Source organism: Mustelus asterias, chromosome 2 (assembly GCF_964213995.1).
Source record: "Mustelus asterias chromosome 2, sMusAst1.hap1.1, whole genome shotgun sequence".
NCBI lineage: Eukaryota > Metazoa > Chordata > Chondrichthyes > Carcharhiniformes > Triakidae > Mustelus > Mustelus asterias.
Window position 1 is genome coordinate 50,741,923 of NC_135802.1, and position 25,518 is coordinate 50,767,440.

Here is a 25,518-nt window from a genome sequence, read left to right on the forward strand (position 1 = left end):
AAGAGATTATTGCTGCTTGGAGGAGCCATTTAATACCAAATAAAGTTAAATATTGCAGTGTACAGCCATGACAACACTGCCTGAAAATATTTGTTTCTGGCATCCGTTTTCTGCTGTAGGTGAATAACCATTTAAGAAAACAAAAATTTGACATCTTTGGTAGGAACCAAATAAGATACCTATTAAGTGTTACTTGTTAAAATTGATGTCAAAAGTTTCATCCCACACCCTGACTTCATGACACGTCCTCTGATTAGCCCTTATAGGAGATTACAAACTAGTGCTGGTGCTCAGGACTTCTCTACTTCCTATGCAATACTACAGGATAATTCAAAAAATAAGTCTGTGTATTGCTGGGAATCAGGTAGCAGGGGAGACAAGGGTCTCATGGGAGACTCAAGATTCTTGCAAAACAGAGTAAAACTGCAGTGGGAGAAATCCAGTTCAAAAGAATCAATAGTTTCTGGAGAAATTTAAAATCCTACAATCAGAAACAAAAATCAAAACTTGATCAATACAAAAACTATAAAAAAACAAAATTAATTAATAAAAAGAAAATGCACCCAAACTTATAAAAATCTAACTAGATCTTTGCATCAACATGGAGACGTGTGGGCTGAGGATTCATTGCGGGGGGGGGGGGGGGGGGGGGGGCGAAGGGCAAGAGGAATAGTGTGGGATAGGATAAGAGAAAGTAAATTGTGGGGGAAAAAAAATCAGTAGTGGTCTGCAAAGAGCCTTGTGGCAGAAAACAGTCAGCAGAGATAGCTTTAGAAGCTATGAGTTGGCAGTTGAGTATCTGCCAACAACCAGGTCAAGGACACATTTGGGTTAGTGCTGAGTACACTATACAGTTACTGCTACCGGTCTGAAATTTTTTATGAATCCGGTCTATAAGAGATGTCTACATGAAAAGATAGTTCTTTTTTTTTTAAAGCCACAACAGCGACTCAAACCGCAGTATAGATACAGACATAAAACTCTATGTAAACTGTGATGATGATACTGTACCTGCATCTAGATATTTCATCAAGGATTCCTCAAGAGAGGGAACAGGTAACGGAGGTAATGTGTCCTGGTACTGAAATGTACGCTCTTCTTTTGATTCAAACATCTGATTTTCCATTTTTTTTCACATCAATGCCTCACCTTATTTCTAATGACAACACAACAAAACATATTAGGAAAAAAAGCCAATAAAGACCTTCCCTTCCACAAATGAAATACAAATCACTGCAACAACATACATTTATATACTACTTGCTTAAAATAATGCCTCAGGTTATTTCCTGCAGTACTTTGACCCTCTTTATCTCCAGAAAAATATAGGTGGGACTGAAGGAGGGCATGAAGGTTTCAAAGACAGAAAATTGGCAGGAGAAATTACCAGGACAAAATAGGTTTGGAGAGAAGCAAAGGAGGCTGAAAATCATCAATTGCCAGTGTCGGCAGAGTATAAGAAATAATCAGTAATCCTTAGTCAGAGGATTAAAGGATTCACAATAGAACCTGTGGTGGAAGTTCATTAAAAGGTCAAAGCCAGAGAAGGAACTCAAAATGAAAACAATTTACTGGAGCCGAGGGAATGACGGGGAGAAATGGGGCCTTTGTTTAAAGAGGACTAAGATTGCTTGGTTGTGTATTAGCTGAAAGGTGGAGGCTATTGATGAAGATGTTTGAGCAAACCTAGGTCACAACTGACTTGTGGGAGCTTCTTATCCAGGCCTGCGCTGCACCAGGGGATCCCTGTGGAAGTAGTTCAAGGTAAGTCAGAGTTAGCCGATGATCAGAGGCTGGAGGTGGACTCTTTTTGGGGATTGCATGCAGCTGTCATGTTAGCAGAAGTGAGTGCACGTGGTGGAGCAGTGAAAGCAGATAAAACAAGTGTGCATTCAAGATTACTTGTTAAATTGTCGCAGTTTTGATTAGAATTTCCAAACATGTACACTGTAATTTCAAAACTAAGCTTTTTTTCCCCACTAAGGTTTTAACATTCTTCATGGAAAGTCAAGTCAACTCTTTCATAGCTTTGTTTCCCCATTTTTCTCACTCCTTTACCAAAGGAGCTGATTCTTGCTGAGATATGGTGCCATGGGTGCTGGCAGTCCAGGATTTGAATCTGGGACCTTCATGCCTGTGTTGGCATAATGATATCGCGAAGACTGTCTTTACCCACTGGAATGGTGTGACAATCCTGTTAGGAACTGTTGATGTTTAAAGAAGAAATCCAAACAACTAGTAATTAACTGACAGAACTGTGCCACAGGATTTCATATTGTACAACAAAAATAAATGATATTGTATATCAAAAAGAATGAAAGAGAGAACCATTAACTTCATACTATAGTTTACAACAACATATATTATGAATTCAGTCTTACTTTCTCTTTAGGAGTTCCCTTATCACACACAATCCTGAAGATTCGTTTACTTTTCTTGGGACCAACCCAAAGGTATTTCACAGACCCTGAGAAGTCACTTTGATTTTTCATCAGAGTTCCTGCTTTTTATGGGAATTCTTCCAATGGCTTTTTGGCTAAGCGACCCTCCAACTTTTATTTAGCACCTGACGGCTGCGAATGTCTCAGCTCCTTGATCTGAACAAAGAACAAAGAAAAGTACAGCACAGGAACAGGCCCTTTGGCCCTCCAAGCCTGCGCTGATCGTGATGCCCTAAAGAAAAGAAAATCTTCTGCTCTTACTCGGTTCGTATCCCTCTATTTCCTCCCTATTTATGTACCAATCCAGATGCCTCATCAATGTTGCTAATGTGCTTGCCTCCACCACATCTTTTGGCAGCGCATTCCAGGCACCCACAACTCCCTGCGTGAAAAACTTCCTTCGCACATCTCCCTTAAATTTTCTCCCCTCACCTTGAACCTGTGCCCCCTTGTAAGTGACACTTCCATCCTGGGAAAAAGCCTCTGACTATCCACCCTGTCTATGCCTCTCAATTTTGTACACCTCTATCAGGTCGCCCCTCAGCCTCTGTCTTTCCAGTGAAAACAATCCCAGTTTATTCAACCTCTCCTCATAGCCAACACCCTCGAGACCAGGCAACATCCTGGTGAACCTTCTTTGCACTCTCTCCAAAGCTTCCATGTCCTTCTGATAATGTGGTGACCAGAACTGCATGTTATCCTCCAAATGCGGCCTAACCAAGGTTTTATATAGCTGCAACATGATTTCCCAACTCCTGTACTCAATGCCCCAGCTGAAGGCAAGCATGCCATATGCCTTCTTAATCACCTTAGCCACCTGTGTTGCCACTTTTAGGGAACAGTGACCTGGATCCCTATGTGTGTTACTGTGCCTAAGGGTTCTGGTCATTTACAGTATAATTCATACCTAACTTTGATCCTCCAAAATGCATCACCTTGCATTTCACAGAATAGAATCCCTACAGTGCAGAAGGAGGCCATTTGGCCTATCAAGCCTGCACCGACAACAATCCCACCCAGCCCCTATCCCTGTAACCCCACATATTTACCCTGCTAATCCCCCGAATCTACATATCTTGGGACACTAAGGGGCAATTTAGCATGGCCAATCAACCTAACGCGCACATCTTTGGGAGGAAACCCACGCAGACATGGGGAGAATGTGCAACGATCTGGAAGAAGGTGTAACTGGGGTGATCAGTAAGTTTGCGGACGACACAAAATTGGCAGGACATGCAGATAGTGAGGAGCATTGTCAGAAGCTACAGAAGGATATAGATAGGCTGGAAATTTGGGCAAAGAAATGGCAGATGGAGTTCAATCCTGATAAATGCAAAGTGATGCATTTTGGTAGAACTAATGTAGGGGGGAGCTATACGATAAAAGGCAGAACCATAAAGGGTGTAGATACGCAGAGGGACCTGGGTGTGCAAGTCCACAGATCCTTGAAGGTGACGTCACAAGTGGAGAAGGTAGTGAAGAAGGCATGTGGCATGCTTGCCTTTATAGGACGGGGCATAGAGTATAAAAGTTGGGGTCTGATGTTGCAGTTGTATAGAACGTTGGTTCGGCCGCATTTGGAATACTGCGCCCAGTTCTGGTCGCCACACTACCAGAAGGACGTGGAGGCTTTAGAGAGAGTACAGAGGAGGTTTACCAGGATGTTGCCTGGTATGGAAGGGCTTAGTTATGAGGAGAGATTGGGTAAACTGGGGTTGTTCTCACTGGAAAGACGGAGGATGAGGGGTGACCTAATAGAGGTGTATAAAATTATGAAAGGCATAGATAGGGTGAACGGTGGGAAGCTTTTTCCCAGGTCGGTGGTGACGTTCACGAGGGGTCATAGGTTCAAGGTGGGTGGGGGGGAGGAGGTTTAACACGGATATCAGAAGGACGTATTTTACGCAGAGGGTGGTGGGGGCCTGGAATGCGCTGCCGGGCAAGGTGGTGGAGGCGGACACACTGGGAACGTTTAAGACTTATCTAGATAGCCACATGAACGGAGTGGGAATGGAGGGATACAAAAGAATGGTCTAGTTTGGACCAGGGAGCGGCGCGGGCTTGGAGGGCCGAAGAGCCTATTCCTGTGCTGTATTGTTCTTTGTTCTTTATTCCACACAGACAGTCACCCGAGGCCAGAATTGAACCCAGGTCCTTGACACTGAGGCAGCAGTGCTAACCACTGTGACGCCCCATGTTCAGATTAAACTCCATCTGCCATTTCTGTGCCCAAGTCTCCAATCCATCTATATCCTACTGTATCCTCTGACAATCCTTGGCACTATCAGCAACTCCACCAATCTTCATGTCATCCGCAACATGGACCACCCACATTTTCCTCGAGATCATTTATACATACTACAAATAACAGAGGGCCCAGCACTGATCCCTGCAGAACACCACCAGCTACAGATCTCCATTCTGAAAAACACCCCTCCACCGCTATTCTCTGTCTTCTATAACCGAGATGTGGAGATGCCGGCGTTGAACTAATGAAGGAGCCTGAGACTCCGAAAGCTAGTGCCAAATAAACCTGTTGGACTTTAACCTGGTGTTGTGAGACTCCTTACTGTTCTATAACAGAGCCAGTTCTGTATCCATTTAGACAGCCCACTCCGAATCCCATGTGATTTTAGTTTTTCTACTGGTCTGCCTTACTAATATCATATCAACTACATCCACAGTCCTTCCCTCATCAATTTTCTTTGTCACCTCTTCAAAAAACTCAATCAAGTTGGTGAGACATGACCTTCCCCATACAAAGCCATGCTGTCCGTCACTAACTAGTCCATTTTCCTCTGCATATGCATATATCCTGCCCCTCAGTATCTTCTCCAAAAGCTTCCCCACCACTGATGTCAGGCTCACTGATTTATAATTTGCTGGATTATCCGTTTCCTTTCTTAAACAAGGGAACGACATTGGTTATTCTCCAGTCCTCTGGAACCTCGCCTGTGGTCAAAGAGGAAATGAAGATATCTGTTAAGGCCCTAACAATTTCTCCCCTCGCCTCCTGCAGTAACCTGGGATAGATCCCATCCGGCCGCGGGGACTTGTCTACCTTAATGCAAGTTAGGATACACAGCACTTCCTCCTTCAATATATTGACGTTCTTAATATATCGAATGAGGAAGTGTTGAGTATCCTAAATTGACAAATGCCCAACTGCCAACTCATAGCTTCTAAGCTAACTCTGCTGACTGCTTTCTGCCACAAGGCTCTGTGAGGCCCACTACAGTTATTTTTCCCTCTTTGACTCTCTTATCATAACCCACACTATTCCACTTGGCCATCACCCCCATGTTGTACATGCAATAAATGCTTAACCTATAAGTCTTAAATTTAAAAGTTAATCCTTGTGTAAACTTTTAATCCTTATATGGCCTAGTTCATTCGCAGGTCCTACAACACTAGCTCCCAAACTCTCCTTTCCTTTCACTCCGGACCCTGTGTAGCTATCCCCCACACACCCTCTAATCTGGCATTGTATCTTGAGCCTGCTCAGTTCCATTGTCACATCCTTGTGAAACACCAAAGATATTTTTCTATGTTAAAGCTTCTACAAGCTGTTCTGTAAAGAGTCAATGGGGTAGGGCTTGAAAACTGAAAAGTCTTAAGCTAGAACAAGTTAAAACAAATTGCACTCTTTCCGAGTGAAAGGAATTATGATGGCAGAGGGGGGAGGTGTCAGTCACTCAGTCAACCTCAATCCGTCTTAATTGAGTCAGTATATCTCAAATAGTTAATTATTGTTAATATTGTTGCTGGTTGCCCCTCTATTTACACATAATTGTTGTTGATCCAGACCAAGCTATTTCCTCCTTTCTTACTCCTCCTCTCCCAATAACTGCTTTACATCTCATTATTTATGTTCTCATCTCCCACCTCACAGTGCCATAGATCCAGGTTCGATTCCAACCTTGGGTGACCATCTGTGTGAAGTTTGCACATTCTCCCCATATCTGCATGGGTTTCCTCTGGGTGCTCCAGTTTCCTCCCCCAGTCCAAATATGTGCAACTTAGGTGGACTGACCATGCTAAATTGCCCTTCAGTGTCTCAAAATGTATAGATTAGGGGGATTAGTGGGGTAAACTCATGGGTTTATGGGGATATGGACCAGGGCAAGATGCTCTGTCGGAGAGTCAGTGTAGGCTCGATGCATCAAATGGCCTCCTGCTGCATGTAGGGATTCTATGATCCTATAATAGAGATGTAATTTTTGAAAAAATAACAGGTTTAGAAGTTCTATTTGCCTAGGATTTTGAAAGGAGGTCGTAATTCAAAAAAGATTTACATGCAACACCTTCTAGTCTGTACGTCTCTGGTGTTTCATTCTATTCTAGCTAGGACAGCGTTTTTCTATTTTTTTTCTCTTGGGAGAACCAAAAACATTAAATGCAACTTTATCAGAATGTCTGCCAGCTGATGCAGTTACAGGGCTAATGTTGAACAAATAGTCAAAGTACAGTTCTGATGCAAAGAATTGAGCGTCTGAACAAAAAGAAATGCCATGGGCAAGTTTCCACTGTTCTGAGTGGGAGAATATTACAATTAAATCATTTAGTCTCAGTACAAAACATAGAAAAACTACAACACAAAACAGGCCCTTCGGCCCCAAACGTTGTGCCGAACATATCCCTACCTTTTAGGCCTACCTATAACCCTCCATCCTATTAAGTCCCATGTACTCATCCAGGAGTCTCTTAAAAGACCCTATTGAGTTTGCCTCCACCACCACTGACGGTAGCCGATTCCACTCACCCACCACCCTCTGTGTGAAAAACTTCTCCCTAACATTTTCCCTGTACCTATCCCCCAGCACCTTAAACCTGTGTCCTCTCGTAGCAGCCATTTCCACCCTGGGAAAAAGCCTCTGAGAGTCCACCCAATCTATGCCTCTCAACATCTTATATACCTCTATTAGGTCTCCTCTCATCCTACGTCTCTCCAAGGAGAAAAGACCAAGCTCCCTCAGCCTATCCTCATAAGGCATGCCACTCAATCCAGGCAACATCCTTGTAAATCTCCTCTGCACCCTTTCAATCTTTTCCACATCCTTCCTGTAATGAGGCGACCAGAACTGAGCACAGTACTCCAAGTGGGGTCTGACGAGGGTCTTGTATAGCTGCATCATTATCCCCAGACTCCTAAACTCAATCCCTCGATTGGCCAGCACACCATACGCCTTCTTAACCACCTCCTCCACCTGCGGGGCCGATTTTAGAGTCCTATGGACCCGGACCCCAAGGTCCTTCTGATCCTCTACAGTACTAAGAGTCTTTCCCTTTATATTGTAATCCTTCATCCCATTTGACCTGCCAAAATGGACCACTGCGCATTTATCTGGGTTGAAGTCCATCTGCCACTTCTCCGCCCAGTCTTGCATCCTATCTATGTCCCTCTGTAACTTCTGACATCCCTCCAGACTATCCACAACCCCACCAACCTTCGTGTCGTCGGCAAACTTACCAACCTATCCCTCCACTTCCTCATCCAGGTCATTTATGAAAATGACAAACAGCAAGGGTCCCAGAACAGATCCCTGGGGCACACCACTGGTGACCGACCTCCATTTAGAAAAAGACCCATCTGTACCCACTCTCTGCCTCCTTTGGGCAAGCCAGTTCTGGATCCACAGGGCAGCAGCCCCTTGGATCCCATGCCCTCTCACTTTTTCTAGAAGCCTTGCATGGGGGACCTTATCGAACGCCTTGCTAAAATCCATATAAACCACATCTACCGCCTTCCCTTCGTCAATGTGTTTAGTCACATTGGGTACATATTCACAAAGGATGGCTGGTATCAAGCAAATGCAATGACCCAGCTATTTCCTTATGCAAAACTGCATAAATCAAGAATAAAAACTCAGAAAAAGATGAGTTTTTATTAGTCATTTATCAAAACCAAAAAAATCGTAAATAATCATGTCTATAAAATGTTAAAAAGCACATGGTCCAATGCTTATATTTAAATTAATCTACGTTTCACTTTTTTAAAATGCTGCATTTTAATACTGGTTAGTCAGAAGAACCTTACTTTACTGGTTAGGGGACCTTAAAGACATGTTTTAAGACATGAAGCTCAAAGATTAGGCTCAAAGTTTAAGAAAGCAATAATTAGCTTATACAAAACAATGGTTTGCCCTAGCTTTGAAGGAGGAAATCAAAGTATTGACAATTACATTGATAACCAGATCAGTATTATGAGAAGATAAGTATTTACAGTGGGAAAAAGGTGGTTTAGGCATGACCCTATCTGAACAGATAGAGATAACATCAAATCCCTTTCTCTAGCTCAATACCAGCTACGAGAAAAGAGAACATGGATACAAGCTTAAATTGCAAAAGGCACATACATATTACCATTTTCTCCTGTGTATGATGGTGAAATAGTGTGGGCGTGCCTACACCTGCTGGACTGCAGCATTTCAGGGCAGCAGTTCACACCACCTTCTCAACAGCAATAAATGCTGGCAGAGCCAGCCAAATCCCAAGAAAGAATTTTTAAAACCCTACACAGGAAAGAGAGTGGTGAGTTAATTCTCAGTTACTGAAAGGTAAAGTGGGATAGAAAGTCTTTGATCTTTAGAACTGATTCACTGAATGCAAACAGATCTTTCCATCCTTGCTCAGTGCTGTGTTCCTCAGGGCTCTGGTGAGAATATCCGGGCTCCCGGGGAGATTAGTCTGAGTGTTTACCAATACATTCTGGGTGATTGTGACCTCCTGGGGCTACCTATGCCAGAGTTAGCGTCACTAGTGATGGGAGAAGTGTGATACACTAGGATGCACTATTTCTGAGCTGGGTTCAGCATTAATGAGCTGGTCTTGTCTTTTTACTGTACACTCATAAGTAAGGGTCATCCTTCCAACACAATCTAACAGGAAAAAAAGCTGCACACTATATCTTCTGATTTTCCATTGTGATTGCCATTACTCCCTCAGGGTTCCTTCTTTTTTCAGCTCTGTGCTGCATCTTACCGAGACATAAACAGAAAAAATCCCATCCTACCAATGGGGCTCAAGGTTCTTCTTCAAAAAGAAATTCATACATTCACCACATTCCTGAATTATGCCAGATAATTCAGGCAAATGCATCCGTGTATTCTGCATAAGAGCTTATCCAGGTCTTGTGTCAGAAGGGCCAGAATGGATAAATTAACTAGAACTATCACAAGACTTTGACAAAAATGGATAACCAACCACTCTGATAAACTAGAGGTATTAGAGATACCCATAGACCATCTAGAACTCTGCATAGATTTTCAAAATTGTATTACTTAAATGTTATATTAAAGGGATAACAACGTTTAAATGATGCTGTGTATCTCAGTGTATAAGAACATAAGAAATAGGAGCAGGAGTAGGCCATCTGGCCCTTCGAGCCTGCCCCGCCATTCAACAAGATCATGGCTGATCTGAAGCGAATCAGTTCCACTTACCCGCCTGCTCCCCATATCCCCTAATTCCCTTATCGATCAGAAAACTATCTACCCGTGATTTAAACATATTCAACGAGGTAGCCTCCACCACTTCAATGGGCAGAGAATTCCAGAGATTCACTACCCTCTGAGAGAAGAAGTTCCCCCTCAACTCTGTTCTGAACCGCCCCCCCCCCCCCCCCCTTATTTTGAGGCTGTGCCCTCTAGTTCTGGTTTCCCTTCTAAGTGGAAAGAATCTCTCTGCCTCTACCCTATCCAGCCCCTTCATTATCTTATATGTCTCTATAAGATCACCCCTCATCCTTCTAAACTCCAACGAGTACAGACCCAATCTGTTTAATCTCTCCTCATAAGCTACACCCTTCATCTCCGGTATCAACCTGGTGAACCTTCTCTGCACTCCCTCCAAGGCCAATATATCCTTTCGCAAATAAGGGGACCAAAACTGCACACAGTACTCCAGTTGCGGCCTCACCAGTGCCTTGTACAGTTGCAGCAAGACCTCCCTGCTTTTATATTCTATCCCCCTCGCGATAAAGGCCAACATTCCATTCGCCTTCTTGATCACCTGCTGCACCTGCAGACTGAGTTTTTGCGATTCGTGCACAAGGACCCCCAGGTCCCTCTGCACAGTCGCACGATGTAATTTTTCTCCATTTAAATAATACTCCAATTTACTATTATTTCTTCCAAAGTGGATAACCTCACATTTGCTAACGTTATATTCCATCTGCCAGATCCTCGCCCACTCGCTCAGCCTATCCAAATCTCTCTGCAGACTTTCCGCATCCTCCACGCAATTCGCTTTCCCACTCACCTTCGTGTCATCAGCAAACTTGAATACCCTACATTCAGTCCCCTCCTCCAGATCATCTATGTAAATGGTAAACAATTGAGGCCCCAGCACCGATCCCTGTGGCACGCCACTGGTCACCAACTGCCAACCAGAAAAGCACCCATTTATCCCAACTCTCTGCTTCCTGTTAGATAGCCAATCCCCAATCCACGCCAACACCTTACCCCTAACTCCGTGTACCCCAATCTTCTGCAGCAACCTTTTGTGAGGCACCTTATCGAACGCCTTCTGGAAATCTAAAAACACCACATCCACCGGTTCCCCTCTGTCAACCGCACTAGTGACATCTTCATAAAAGTCCAGTAGATTCGTCAAACACGACTTTCCCTTCATGAATGCATGCTGCGTCTGCTTGATCGAACCATTCTTATTCAGGTGCTCTGTTATTTCCTCTTTAATAATGGACTCTAGCATCTTCCCAACTACGGACGTTAAGCTAACCGGCCTGTAGTTACCTGCCTTTTGTCTACTTTCTTTTTTAAACAGCGGCGTAACAGTAGCTGTTTTCCAGTCAGCCGGCACTACCCCAGAGTCCAGCGAATTTTGATAAATTACTACTAACGCATCTGCTATTACCTCAGCCATTTCTTTCAGTACCCTGGGATGCATTCCATCCAGGCCCGGGGACTTGTCTACCTTCAGTCCTATTAGTCTACCAAGCACCACCTCCTTAGTAACAGTAATTGTATTAAGGACCTCCCCTCCCACCAACTCTCGATCTCTAATATTCGGCAAACTATTTGTGTCTTCCACCGTGAAGACCGACACAAAGAACTTATTTAAAGTCTCAGCCATTTCCTCGTTTTCCACTATTAAATCCCCCCTCTCATCTTCCAAGGGTCCAACATTCACTCTAGCCACTCTATTCCTTTTTATATACTTGTAAAAACTTTTACTATCATTTTTTATATTTTGAGCTAGTTTAGTTTCATAATCTATCTTTCCTTTCTTAATCGCTTTCTTAGTCGTTCTTTGTTTTTCTTTAAAGCTTTCCCAATCCACTAATTCTCCACTATTTTTGGCCACTCTGTACGCATCTGATTTTATTTTAATACTCTCCTTTATTTCCTTCGTTATCCACGTCCGGTTATCCTTTTTCTTACAGTCCTTCTTTATCACTGGAATATATTTTTGCTGAGTACTTAAAAAAAATCTCCTTAAAAATCCTCCACTGTTCCTCAGCTGTCCTACCTACCAGTCTGCTCGCCCAGTCTACATTAGCCAATTCCACCCTCATCCTATCGTACTCCCCTCTGTTCAAGCAGAGGACACTGGTTTGGGACCCTACTTTCTCACCCTCCATCTGTATCAGAAATTCCACCATATTATGATCACTCATCCCAAGAGGATCCTTCACAAGAAGATCCTTAATCCTACCTGTCTCATTGCACAGAACCAGATCCAAGATAGCTCGCTCTCTCATAGGTTCTGTAACATACTGTTCAATGAAACAATCCCGACAGCATTCCAAGAACTCTTCCTCAAGCCCTCCACGTCCAATTTGAGTCGACCAATCAATATGTAGGTTAAAATCCCCCATGATTATTGCCGTTCCACTTTTGCACGCATCCACGTATAGCAGAACATAATATGAGGAAGGATTTTAAAAATACATTTTACTGTGAAATTTATTTGATTTAAACAGATTATTGGAATAAAATTCAACAGGTACAAATATCCAGATCAATGATTATATCACAAATTCTTATCAGACCATGGGGGCAATTCTCCCAGCCCGCTGAGTGGCTTTTGTAGAGCAGCGTGCCAGGAGAGGCTGTTTTGCGGACTCCCCGCTGTGTGCCACAGCCTCTGAGTGTCTCCGGCAGCCGAATTTCCAGCACGAAGCTGGAAAATTTACATAGATGCTGATTTGAATAGATTTTAAATCCCATTAGCGGGCCGGGGACTGAAATCTTCGGGCGCGCCAGTGTCTCCCTCCTCCCCCCACCATGCCAGCCAACCCCCCCCCCCCCACCTTCCCCCAGGAATGGTTCACTGCAGTAGCGTTTACAATAGCGGCCCGGTCCCGCTGGAGTGAGGAGGGGCAATTGAGGCCTCCAGAGGATCAGGCATGAGGGGATGCCCCCTTGGTTATTGGCACCTAGGCAGTATCAGGGGGCACCTTGGCATTGCCTATTGGGCATCAGGCAGTAGCAAGTGAGCAGGGCCTATAGGCCTCTGGGGGGTGGGGTGGGGGGGGGGGGGGGGGGGGGTCCCACTGAAGGAGGCCTGCGATCAGAGCTGGACATTGGGGTGTAGGGGGAGGGGTGGATCGAGGCAGGCCAGGTGTCAAGGCCGGCCCGGACATGTTTGCGGGGTCAGCAATTGGGCCGGGGGGGAGGGGGGGGCAGTGTGGGCCATTGTGCATGCGGCAATCTCGGCGCTGACAGATCGGCGCATTCGCACAGAGTGTGGGAGATTCATTTTGAAACTCCTACTGAAAAAAACCCAGCAGGATTTAGTCCAGTTTTTACACAAATTCGACACTTAGAATTTGTTTGGGAGACTCGTACCGCATGTTACCGTCCCTCTGTCTGCTAGTGAAATATGCATGCATTTTATTTAGCATTTGTTATGAAATGTACAAGCACATTTATATATTTAGCAAAGTGCCTAAGCCAGACAGTTTCTTGTGGCTTTAAGTGCAGACAGGCCCACAATGGATAGAACACTCTTCTATGATGTGGTTTACTCTCTTCAACAGGCACATAGGGGGCTGGCACTATTTCCCTACCTGTGGAGGTTGGCCAAGCAGGAGCCGTGGCTAGTACTGAACCTGTTGAGGGTGGACCACTCTTTCCTTGGAAGGTTGAGACCAGGCACCAAGCCTACATATTTTTGACAGCAAAAGAAGTATTCATACAAAGATAACCTCTTCCCCGCTAATTGCGTGCAAGTAAAATGAGATAATTCAGGCATTCTTCTTGAAAGTAGAAACTTTACACTGGATGGGTAGATGTGAAAGCTGGGGTCTGACAACCCAGTAAGAAGTCTCACAACACCAGGTTAAAGTCCAACAGTGTCCAACCCAGTCCAACGCCAGCATCTCCACATCATGGCTACCATCGACACCGCAAACTGCTGGCTCCAAGTGGAGAGGATCTCCAAGAAGATTGCGCATATCGACACTGTTGGACTTTAACCTGGTGTTGTGAGACTTCTTACTGTGTTTACCCCAGTACCCAAGGCCGGCATCTCCACATTCTGACAACCCAGCCAGTCTGTTACGCTAAGTTTGGTTTGAAACGCTAGCTGATTTTTATCCACACATGTTGCCTTCCCTGTTGGGCATTTCCGGCACTTTCTGTTTGCATTTCAGATTTCCAGCATTCGCAGTGCTTTTGTTCAGGTGGCACAATGGGAAATTTGTGAAAATTTATTGGCCCATAAATCCCATTGTTTTACGAATGTTAGAAAATATTTTTTAAAGAATCCTCTGGATTTTACAGAGGATTCCCAAATTTATGGCTTATTTATTAAAACCACACTTGGCTCTTTTCAAAGCTGGCAAGTTCTGTTGAAAATGTCAAAAAAAAATTACGGAAACAAAATACAATAGATCACGGCATATAGATTGACTCGCCATAAGATGATTCGTTCTTTCAGTGCCAAAATGTATGTTTAGGCCTACGCTCAGTGTCGAATTGACACCCTGGTTTTTGAACTATTTAATGTATGTCTAGGGCTATACTCGCATTAGGAGTTGGCATCAATATTTTCAGCTCAAAGATTTAGGTTTATACTCGCCTTATAAATAGGCGCATGAAATGAAGCAGGCAATACGGACCGTCCTGGTAAGAAAATACACAGGAGTTTAAGACAGGCCCGAGCAGAGTAGACTGCATATGGCAACTGGCAAAAATAAATGGGCTCTCTTCCAACACCGGTGGTTCACATTTTACACATGATGTAAAGTTCAACCACTGTTCTGGGAACGATTATTTTGAAACTTAGAGGTCAACTTATATACCACGATCTACGGTACCCTCATTGACTTACGGAGAACAATCTGCTTGATTTTCCAATTCCTTCCTACACCGTCACCATTGTAAAACTTATGATCTACTGCTTCAAGGTGCTCTCATTCCCTTTTCTAGGTGACTTGCATCCTATTGCTACCCAACTTTAAGTTCATTTTTATTATCATTTTACAAGACATTACATTTGGTGAATAAAAACAGAAAGCCTAATTACAAGCAACCGGCTGAACTGGAAAAAACTGGTAGAAATACAAAGCCAATTTGTTGTCACGTGACAAACCAGGCTGCACAAAAGGCGATTTAATGGATCATATGAACAGACTTAGCCATCCATTGTGCTGAGCACCAAAGACACGGGGGAGGGAAAAACACAGTTCAGTAATAAGTGCAAGATACAACAAAAGCAGCTATCTTGCAGGTCATCCTCAGTAGAATGAACATTTTCAAGTAATAGGCTTTTCAGCTTACATATGTGTAACATACTATTTCAGAAACAACACAATGAATACAGTTACATATATACATGTACATATTTCTCATCTGTGATCCAGATCAGAAATTCCTCAAAGGACAGTTTGAAAAGGACAAGCACTCCACCAGGAATTCCATATTTCCAAACAAAGGTAGGTAAGAACTGCTGATTTTAGGTGGTCCAGGTTGTTGCCTCTCTCCTTACATCTCTTACTTTGCACTCCTCCTCTATTTTTCCCCTCACACAAACTGCATTAAACACTCTTCCTTAATTATTCCTTCCCCTTTGTAGAAGTTAACTGTTAGGATATAAAACCAGTAAAAACATATAAAAATAAGGGTCAGAGAAAGACCCATCCATCCTGTCACGCACAAATGTAATGTCTTATGCATCACATTACACACAATCCCCAGTCCCCCCCAGAACCATGTCACCTTCTGTAATTGGCTAAAAGCCAAATAAAACCAAATAGAAGGGAGGGAAACTGTGAATTTCCTCTCTGATCCCTTTGGGTGATCAAAACTGACCCTGTAAATTACTGATTTGTAGTATGGCACAGTTACCTCTTTTATGAACTGACCTAATCTAGAAATAGGTTTGGGTCCCTCGAAGGACGAATCCCCTAATATCCAGTCTAGGTCTGCTCCTATATAACGTGTGACTATGACATATTGTCCTTGCTTGTCTATTCTACTGAAATAATAGTTCTATATAAACACAATCCAGTCCTTCAGAACTTCATAAGCCTCAATCAAATTGACTAAGTACACGTATCTTTAATGTATTGACATCCTAGCTTGCCAAGTCTATCTGGGTAACTGCAGAGTTTTAATTAAGACTTCATCTTGGAGAACTCTTCTGCACTCTTTTCACAGCTTAAACATCCCTCACTTTATGAGGAGACCAAGTTTACATACCTCTATCTGCACATCCCTGTCATCGCTTCATTTCCATACCTGACCTACCCAATATCCCTATTTATCAGAATAAGCTCTACCCTCCTCATGCAACTGGTGCAATATTGTTGTCTATTCTAAAACCTTTCTTCCCATCACTCCCATGGATTTCTGTGCAGCCTAAGCACCCCCCCCCCCCACTCGATTTTTCCCTCACAGAAACTGCACACACAACTCCCACCCCATGCTCGTGCAAGCAGACTCAAAATCCTTCCCCTCCTTTACAAATCCCTCCAACATTTCATTCTATCATCTTTGCAACCTCTTCCATCCTTACGCTGCAGCTTTGCCATTTGGTCCTCCAACTCTAGCCTCCTATGCATCCCACACATGACTTCACAATCAATTGTAAAACCTTCAACCATTTGCCTTGTGCCTTTTTATGTGTTAGAAGGGAGCTGTACAGATACGAGCTGTTATTGTCAGAATGAACTGGCAGGAAGCACCCCAACAGATGGATGATGAAAGATTCTAAATTCATGGCATGGGAGAAATTGTACATTAGGTAGAAAGACCTATTAGAAAATCTGCAGCTAAATATGGAAACAAAAGAAAAAAAAGCAATACCAACATCTCTAATTTCAAATTCTATTTGCGGGTACCCAGAAAGAAGACATTTAGAAAGAGTTCAAGGTTATATAGTAGAGATAATCATTTAGTGTTTGCATCACATTATATTAAACTTTACTCCTCTTCACCGGTCTAAGTTATGGAAATATTTTGTGACTACAATGCTGCATTCAATGGCTTTGTTGCATTCAGTTTAGGTACAGTAGGGAGCAGCACACATATTACTCTTTCCTAGATTTGTTTATTCAGTCTATGAAATGGTTATTTTTTTGAGAACTAACTGAAGTTTTACAAATTTATCAATGCCAGCCAAAACACATCTGTTTAATCTCAGACTTGAAGACTGGGTTCATAAATAAAGAACAAACTCACATTTGACATAGTACCTTCTCAGCCTCATGGCAAAACAAAGCACTTCACAGTAAATGATGCACCTTTAAAGATGTGGTCATTGTTGAACTCGAGGAAACACAGCAGAAAGTTTCACCAGCAGCACTTTAAACAAATGCCTAGTTCTCAGGTGTCGAATGAAGAATGAATATTGATCGTGACAGTGGGCAGAACTTTCCTGATCATCGCAGTATTCCTACAGTGCAGAAGGAGGCCATTCGGCTCAGCAAACCTGTACTGACAACAATCAAATCCAGGCCCTATCCCCATAACTCCACGTATTTACCCTAGCTAGTCCCCCTGATGCTAAGAGGCGATTTCACATGGCCAATCAATCTAAACTGCACATCTGTGGACTGTGGGAGGAAACCAGAGCACCCGGAGGAAACCCACGCAGACACGGAGAGAACGTACAGACAGTGGCCCAAGCCAGGAATCAAACCCGAGTCCTTGACGCTGTGAGGCAGCAGTGCTAACCACTGTGCCACCCCTTGCAAATACTATCATAGGATCTTTTGACATTTACCTCGAGGGCAGACCTCAGTGCAATATCTCAGAGAACCAGGATACCTCTGACAAGGCAGCACTCCCTCAGTAATGCACTGAAGTGTGAACCTTAACTGTGAGCTCAAGCCTTCGAGAGTGGGACATTTGAGCCCACAATTTACTGGCTGCAGTAAAGGTAGAGCCCAAATGACAGGAACCTGTTTGCATACAGGAATTTCCTTCTTTAATATAACATAAACACTCAACAAAATGGTGACAACAGAAAACCTGCAGAAGATTTTAAATCTGTGATATACTTACACACAGTCAGTGTGTTTGACTAATCCCCGGGCAGCACGAAGCACCTGAGCAATAACCCGGGCAGAGAAGCGGCTCTTCCCTCAATGCCCTCAGGTTAGTAATTTTGTCTTCCCCGAGGCTAATTCCAGCCAGAGGGAAAACAAAGCAACTGTGCGGAAACGGGTGACTTATTCACCTACTTTCAGTGTCAACAGGATTGTTCCGGGCCAGACCGCTCTCGCTCGTTCTCCACTTTCCTCCCGCTGCGGAGGCGGTGAACTTTCCCCCACTCTCCTGGCGCCTCCGCCCCGCAGGCCGGGTGACTGCAGCGCCACTTCCGCCCCGCAGGCTGGCACTGCAGCGCCACTTCCGCCCCGCAGGCTGGCTGACAGCTGCGCCACTTCCCCCCCGCAGGCCGGGTGACAGCTGCGCCACTTCCGCCCCGCAGGTTGGCTGACAGCAGCGCCACTTCCGCCCCGCAGGCCTACTGGCAGTTGACAGTCCGCCCCACTAACGACACTTCCGCCCCGCAGACGGTGGCCCGGAGGTTGCTGGGGAGGGGAGGCTCAGATCGCCAACAGCGACAAATGCCAATTGAACCCTCGCAACCAAATGCAGGGACGCTGTGGGAGCGACAGCAATCAGCACATTCACTCTGCTTGAAAATATCACCCATTCTGATGAATTTTAAACCAGGTTGGAAGTTTGTAGTTATTCTGCATTCAAGGCACTGCAATCAATATCAATCCGTTTAAAGATAAATGCACCTTTTGATTGTTGATGATTGATCTTCTGACAGGAAAGCAGAATCTGGGGCTGGACAGATTGCAGGTTGAACCGGCTTCTTCCCCAAGGTCTTGTCCCCGGTGCGGGGGCTTTTGCTCCGGGTTTGACATTTGGGGCCAATATTTTGCTGGAGTTTGGGAATCCAGACTCTGAGCCGCCGCCATCCGCTGCTGCCGGAGGAGAAAGACCCGGGATCCCGGAGACAGCTCAGCGCGCGGTAAACACCCCCCCCCCCTCCGAGTCTGGTCCCCCGCCCCCCCAGTCTGGTTTCCCCCACACCCCACCCCCCCCCCCCCCCACTTCCCCCCACCCCCCCCCCCCCCACTTCCCCCCACCCCCCCCCCCACTTCCCCCCACCCCCACCCCCCCGAGTCTGGTCCCCCCCACCCCCACGAGTCTGGTCCCCCCCACCCCCACCCCCCGGAGTCTGGTCTCCCCCACCCCCACCCCCCGGAGTCTGGTCCCCCCCCACCCCCACCCCCCGGAGTCTGGTCCCCCTCCCACCACCACCCCCCGGAGTCTGGTCCCCCTCCCACCCCCACCCCCCGGAGTCTGGTCCCCCTCCCACCCCCACCCCCCGGAGTCTGGTCCCCCTCCCACCCCCACCCCCCGGAGTCTGGTCCCCCTCCCACCCCCACCCCCCGGAGTCTGGTCCCCCTCCCACCCCCACCCCCCGGAGTCTGGTCCCCCTCCCACCCCCACCCCCCGGAGTCTGGTCCCCCTCCCACTCCCACCCCCACCCCCCGGAGTCTGGTCCCCCTCCCACTCCCACCCCCACCCCCCGGAGTCTGGTCCCCCTCCCACTCCCACCCCCACCCCCCGGAGTCTGGTCCCCCTCCCACCCCCACCCCCCGGAGTCTGGTCCCCCTCCCACCCCCACCCCCCGGAGTCTGGTCCCCCTCCCACCCCCACCCCCCGGAGTCTGGTCCCCCTCCCACCCCCACCCCCCGGAGTCTGGTCCCCCTCCCACCCCCACCCCCCGGAGTCTGGTCCCCCTCCCACCCCCACCCCCCGGAGTCTGGTCCCCCTCCCACCCCCACCCCCCGGAGTCTGGTCCCCCTCCCACCCCCACCCCCCGGAGTCTGGTCCCCCTCCCACCCCCACCCCCCGGAGTCTGGTCCCCCTCCCACCCCCCGGAGTCTGGTCCCCCTCCCACCCCCACCCCCCGGAGTCTGGTCCCCCTCCCACCCCCACCCCCCGGAGTCTGGTCCCCCTCCCACCCCCACCCCCCGGAGTCTGGTCCCCCTCCCACCCCCACCCCCCGGAGTCTGGTCCCCCTCCCACCCCCACCCCCACCCCCCGGAGTCTGGTCCCCCTCCCACCCCCACCCCCCGGAGTCTGGTCCCCCTCCCACCCCCACCCCCCGGAGTCTGGTCCCCCTCCCACCCCCACCCCCCGGAGTCTGGTCCCCCTCCCACCCCCACCCCCCGGAGTCTGGTCCCCCTCCCACCCCCACCCCCCGGAGTCTGGTCCCCCTCCCACCCCCCGGAGTCTGGTCCCCCTCCCACCCCCACCCCCCGGAGTCTGGTCCCCCTCCCACCCCCACCCCCCGGAGTCTGGTCCCCCTCCCACCCCCCGGAGTCTGGTCCCCCCCCCCACCCCCACCCCCACCCCCCGGAGTCTGGTCCCCCCCCCCACCCCCACCCCCCGGAGTCTGGTCCCCCCCCCACCCCCACCCCCCGGAGTCTGGTCCCCCCCAACCCCCACCCCCCGGAGTCTGGTCCCCCCCAACCCCCACCCCCCGAGTCTGGTCCCCCCCACCCGCACACAACAGAATACAATAAATATTCCTCTATGGAAAAAACAAATGTTGAAGTTTCAGGTCCTTTCATCAGAACATTGTTTCAGGTGTGGCTAAAGTTGTTAACTTACCTGCTGTGCTGAAATGGTAACTTAGAAATGTAGAAAATAGAAGCAGGAGCAGGCCATTCAGCCCTTCAAGTCTGCTCCACCATTCAATACGATCATGGCTGATCCTCTATCACAACACCATACTCCCGCACCCTCCTCATGCTCCTTGACACCTTTAGAGAAACCTTAACTGTGCTAAAATGGTTAACTTACCTGCTATACTGAAATGGTTACCTTATCTGCTGTCTACAAAAATGTTTCCATTATTTGTGTTTTGTTGGTACAGATATTACACCCATAATATTGTAAGGCATATAAATTGTAATGATCCCAAATGTAAGTGCAATAGTCTATGAGGAAAGAATTAGAAAGGTTACTGAGGGAATGGCTATCTAAATGATGAATTAGTAAACATGGACATTGTGACAAAATATAACAGGCTGCTAGGAGCCGTGGGGTTATGCTGCAACTGTACAGGACCTTGGTGAGACCGCATTTGGAATATTGCGTGCAGTTCTGGTCACCTCACTATAAGAAGGATGTGGAAGCGCTGGAAAGAGTGCAGAGGAGATTTACCAGGATGCTGCCTGGTTTGGAGTGTCGGTCTTATGAGGAAAGGTTGAGGGAGCTGGGGCTGTTCTCTCTGGAGCGGAGGAGATTGAGGGGAGACTTAATAGAGGTTTATAAAATGATGAAGGGGATAGATCGAGTGAACGTTCAAAGACTATTTCCTCGGGTGGATGGAGCTATTACGAGGGGGCATAACTATAGGGTTCATGGTGGGAGATATAGGAAGGATATCAGAGGTAGGTTCTTCACGCAGAGAGTGGTTGGGGTGTGGAATGGACTGCCTGCAGTGATAGTGGAGTCAGACACTTTAGGAATATTTAAGCGGTTATTGGATAGGCACATGGAGCACATCAGGATGGTAGGGAGTGGGATAGCTTGATCTTGGTTTCAGATGAAGGTCGGCACAACATCGTGGGCCGAAGGGCCTGTTCTGTGCTGTACTGTTCTATGTTCTATGATTGTGGAATGTAAATTTATATTAATGAATTTACAAATGATTGGGAAGAATTTATGAGAAATCTTTGGAATAATTTGGCAGGTAAAATACTAGAGGCATGAATATTAGTGGTTTTCAAGATGTTGTGGAATAGTGGACATTGAAGTGGCAAGGCAGGTTGATGGGTATTTAATAAAGCATACAGGATCCTAGATATATTAATAGGACATAGAGTACAAGAGCAAGGAGGTTATGTTGAACTTGTATAAGACACCAGTTCAGCGGCAGTTATAGTATTGTGTCCAATTCTGGGCACCACACTTTTGGAAGGACTTGAAGATGTTGGAGACGGTGAAGAAATGATTAATGAGAATGATTCCAGTAATGAGAAACTTCAGTTATGAAGATTGGAGAAGTTGGGGCTGTTCTCCTTGGAGAAGAGAAGGCGGAGAGAGAGTTTGATAGAGGAATTCAAATTCATTAGGGATCTGTTCAGAGTAGATGGGGAGAAATTTGAACTCGGATACCCAAACTAAAAAGAGCCATGTTGCAGTACCGCAGTACAAAATATCTAAACTCGCAATCACGTTTTTGGGATAATCAAATCTTTATTTTTTAAAATGTGTATTATGTTACAGAAATGAATAAAGTAGTGAACTGCCTATATAGAAGACCTGAAGCTCTTTTCAGACTTATCTGCTTTCCTTGGGCCGGAGGTGGATCCATATATTATGCCCAGTGGGGAAAACACTTCAACAATTCAGTAGAAGGTAACACTTTGTTACAGTTCGGTGTGTTTGTGGTATACGTGTGTCCGTGTCATCAGGAAGCAAAGCATCATGCAGCATAATGTACATTTTGGGGTACACTGGGATTATTCAGCTCCTGACCACACTATAGCCTTAGTTCAAACATTGACAGAACACCTGAACTCCAGGGGTGAGGTACTGAAAAATGCAGTACTCAAGTTGTGGCCTAACTAGTGTTTTGTATCGTTCCAAAATAACCTTTCTGCTCTGATATTCTATGCATTGGCTAATAAACATCTTTTTAACCATATTATTGATCTGCCCTGCTACCTTAAGGAATCTGTGGACATGCATTCCAAGATCCCTCACTACCTCTACACCTCTCGGTATCCTCCCAGTTATTGTATATTCCTTTGCTATGTTTGACCTCACACTTCTCTGGGTTGAATTCTTTTTGCTAGTTTTGTACCCATCTGTCTTGTCCATTGATATCTTCTTGCAATCTACTGCTCTCCCCCTCATTATCAACCATGCAGTTAATCTTTGAGTTGTTAGACATAGGAGCAGAAATAGGCCATTCGGCCCATCAAGTGTGCAAATGTTTTGATGATCTCTCCCCCACACCCCCCACCCCTACATTTACATGCAAGTCTGTAATATTCACCAAAACAAGCAAGGGACTTAATACTGAGCGCTGTGGAACCCCACTGGAAGCAACCTTCCAGTTGCAAAAACATTTAACAATTATCCTTTGTTTTCTGCCACTAAGCCAATTTTGTATGAAGTTTGCTAATTCCCCTGGTTCCATAGATTTGATTTTATTAACTAGTATGCCATCCGAAGTCTTGCTAAAATCCAAGGAGACTGCACTACCTTCATCAATCCTGCTCAATCAGCAGCAAGCATCCACTTTTGACCTTACGATGGCAGGAAGGTTATTGATGAAGCAGCTGAAGGTGGTTAGGCTGAAAACACTATCCTGAGAAACTCCTGCAGCGATGTCCTGCGACTGAGATGATTGGCCTTCAACATCACAACCATCTTTCTTTGTGCTTGGTATGACTCCAGCCAGTGGAGAGTCCCCCCGTCCCCCCGATTCATTCTGACTTCAATTTTATCAGCGATCCTTGATGCCACACAGAGTTAAATGCTGCCTTGGTGTCAATGGAAATCACTCTCACTTCAGCTCTTGAGTTCAGTCCTTTTTTCAGTATTTTGGACCAAGGCTGTACTGAAATCAGGAGCCGATTTGCCATGGCAGAACCCAAATTGTGAGCATCAGTGAGCAGGTTGCTGCTCTGTGAGTGCTGCTTGACAGCATAGTCAGGTGAAATCTTCCATCAGTAGACTGATGGAGCAGTAATTGACTGGGTTGGATTTGTCCTGCTTTTTGTGGACAGAATGTACCTGAGCAAATTTCCTCATTGTCGGGCATATGCCAATATTGTAGCTGTACTGAAACAACCTGGCTAGGGGTACAGCTAGTTCTGGAGCACGCCTTCAGTGCTCTTATGGGGATGTTGTCAGAGTCCATAGCCTTTGCAGCCATTTCTTGATATCACATGGGTGGCACGGTGACTCAGTAGTTAGCACTGCTGCCTCACAGTGCCAGGGACCTGGGTTTAATTTTGGCCTCGGGTGACTGTGTAAAGTTTGCACATTCTCCCCAAGTCTGTGTGGGTTTCCTCCGTCGTCGATGATAGTCATGATGTGGAGATGTCGGCGTTGGACTGGGGTAAACACAGTAAGAGTTTTAACAACACCAGGTTAAAGTCCAACAGGTTTATTTGGTAGCAAATGCCATCATAAACCTGTTGGACTTTAACCTGGTGTTGTTAAAACTCTTACTGGGTTTCCTCCCACAGTTTAAGGATGTGCAGGTTAGGTTGAATGGCCATGCTAAATTGACCATAGTGTCAGGAGGGTGAGCAGAGTAAATATGTGGGGTTACAGGAATAGGGCCTGGATGGGATTGTGGTCGGTGCAGACGCAATGGGCCGAATGGCCTCCTGCACTGTAGGGATCCTACGGTTACATAGAAACATAGAACAGTACAGCACAGAACAGGCCCTTCGGCCCACGATGTTGTGCCGAGCTTTATCTGAAACCAAGATCAAGCTATCCCACTCCCTATCATCCTGGTGTGCTCCCTGTGCCTATCCAATAACCGCTTAAATGTTCCTAAAGTGTCTGACTCCACTATCACTGCAGGCAGTCCATTCCACACCCCAACCACTCTCTGCGTAAAGAACCTACCTCTGATATCCTTCCTATATCTCCCACCACGAACCCTATAGTTATGCCCCCTTGTAATAGCTCCATCCACCCGAGGAAATAGTCTTTGAACGTTCACTCTATCTATCCCCTTCATCATTTTATAAACCTCTATTAATTCTCCCCTCAGCCTCCTCCACTCCAGAGAGAACAGCCCTAGCTCCCTCAACCTTTCCTCCAAACCAGGCAGCATCCTGGTAAATCTCCTCTGCACTCTTTCCAGCGCTTCCACATCCTTCTTATAGTGAGGTGACCAGAACTGCACACAATATTCCAAATGTGGCCTCACCAAGGTCCTGTACAGTTGCAGCATAACCCCACGGCTCTTAAACTCCAACCCCCTGTTATTAAAAGCTAACACACTATGGGCCTTCTTCACAGCTCCATCCACTTGAGTGGCAACCTTTAGAGATCTGTGGATATGGACCCCAAGATCTCTCTGTTCGTCCACAGTCTTCAGAACCCTACCTTTGACCGTGTAATCCACATTTAAATTAGTCCTACCAAAATGAATCACCTCACATTTATCAGGGTTAAACTCCATTTGCCATTTTTCAGCCCAGCTTTGCATCCTATCTATGTCTCTTTGCAGCCTACAACAGCTCTCCACCTCATCCACTACTCCACCAATCTTGGTGTCATCAGCAAATTTACTGATCCACCCTTCAGCCCCCTCCTCTAAGTCATTAATAAAAATCACAAAGAGCAGAGGACCAAGCACTGATCCCTGTGGCACTCCGCTAGCAACCTGCCTCCAGTCCGAAAATTTTCCATCCACCACCACCCTCTGTCTTCGATCAGACAGCCAGTTACCTATCCAATCTGCCAACTTTCCCTCTATCCCACACCTCCTTACTTTCATCATAAGCCGACCATGGGGGACCTTATCAAACGCCTTACTAAAATCCATGTATCTGACATCAACTGCCCTACCTTCATCAACACACTTAGTTAGCTCC

At 46.2% G+C, this 25,518-nt stretch overlaps 2 protein-coding genes across 13 annotated transcripts in view; one reads left to right on the plus strand and one right to left on the minus strand.

The window, feature by feature from the left end:
• crot (carnitine O-octanoyltransferase) overlaps positions 1-18,309 on the minus strand; it is a 54,818-nt gene extending 36,509 nt beyond the window's left edge. For 2 of the 11 annotated variants that reach the window (XM_078235154.1, XM_078235084.1), the window contains exons 1-2: positions 17,915-18,198; positions 1,012-1,156 (exon numbers count right to left, since the gene is read on the minus strand). In XM_078235154.1, the coding sequence (XP_078091280.1) occupies positions 1,012-1,017 (6 nt within the window). In that variant the 5' untranslated portion in view covers positions 1,018-1,156; positions 17,915-18,198. Of the gene's footprint in view, positions 1-1,011; positions 1,157-2,381; positions 2,598-8,804; positions 8,954-12,116; positions 12,296-13,473; positions 13,568-15,395; positions 15,452-17,089; positions 17,304-17,914 lie in introns of those variants that run through there. The other 9 variants (XM_078235093.1, XM_078235101.1, XM_078235076.1 and 6 more) reach the window with 9 other exon arrangements.
• Positions 18,310-18,430: 121 nt separating this feature from the next.
• Positions 18,431-25,518, plus strand: part of olah (oleoyl-ACP hydrolase) — a 30,500-nt gene continuing 23,412 nt past the window's right edge. Inside the window, exons 1-2 of one of the 2 annotated variants that reach the window (XM_078235168.1) lie at positions 18,431-18,589; positions 22,175-22,306. In XM_078235168.1, coding sequence (XP_078091294.1) covers positions 18,481-18,589; positions 22,175-22,306 — 241 coding nt within the window. In that variant the 5' untranslated portion in view covers positions 18,431-18,480. Of the gene's footprint in view, positions 18,590-18,679; positions 18,897-22,174; positions 22,307-25,518 lie in introns of those variants that run through there. The other variant, XM_078235177.1, reaches the window with a different exon arrangement.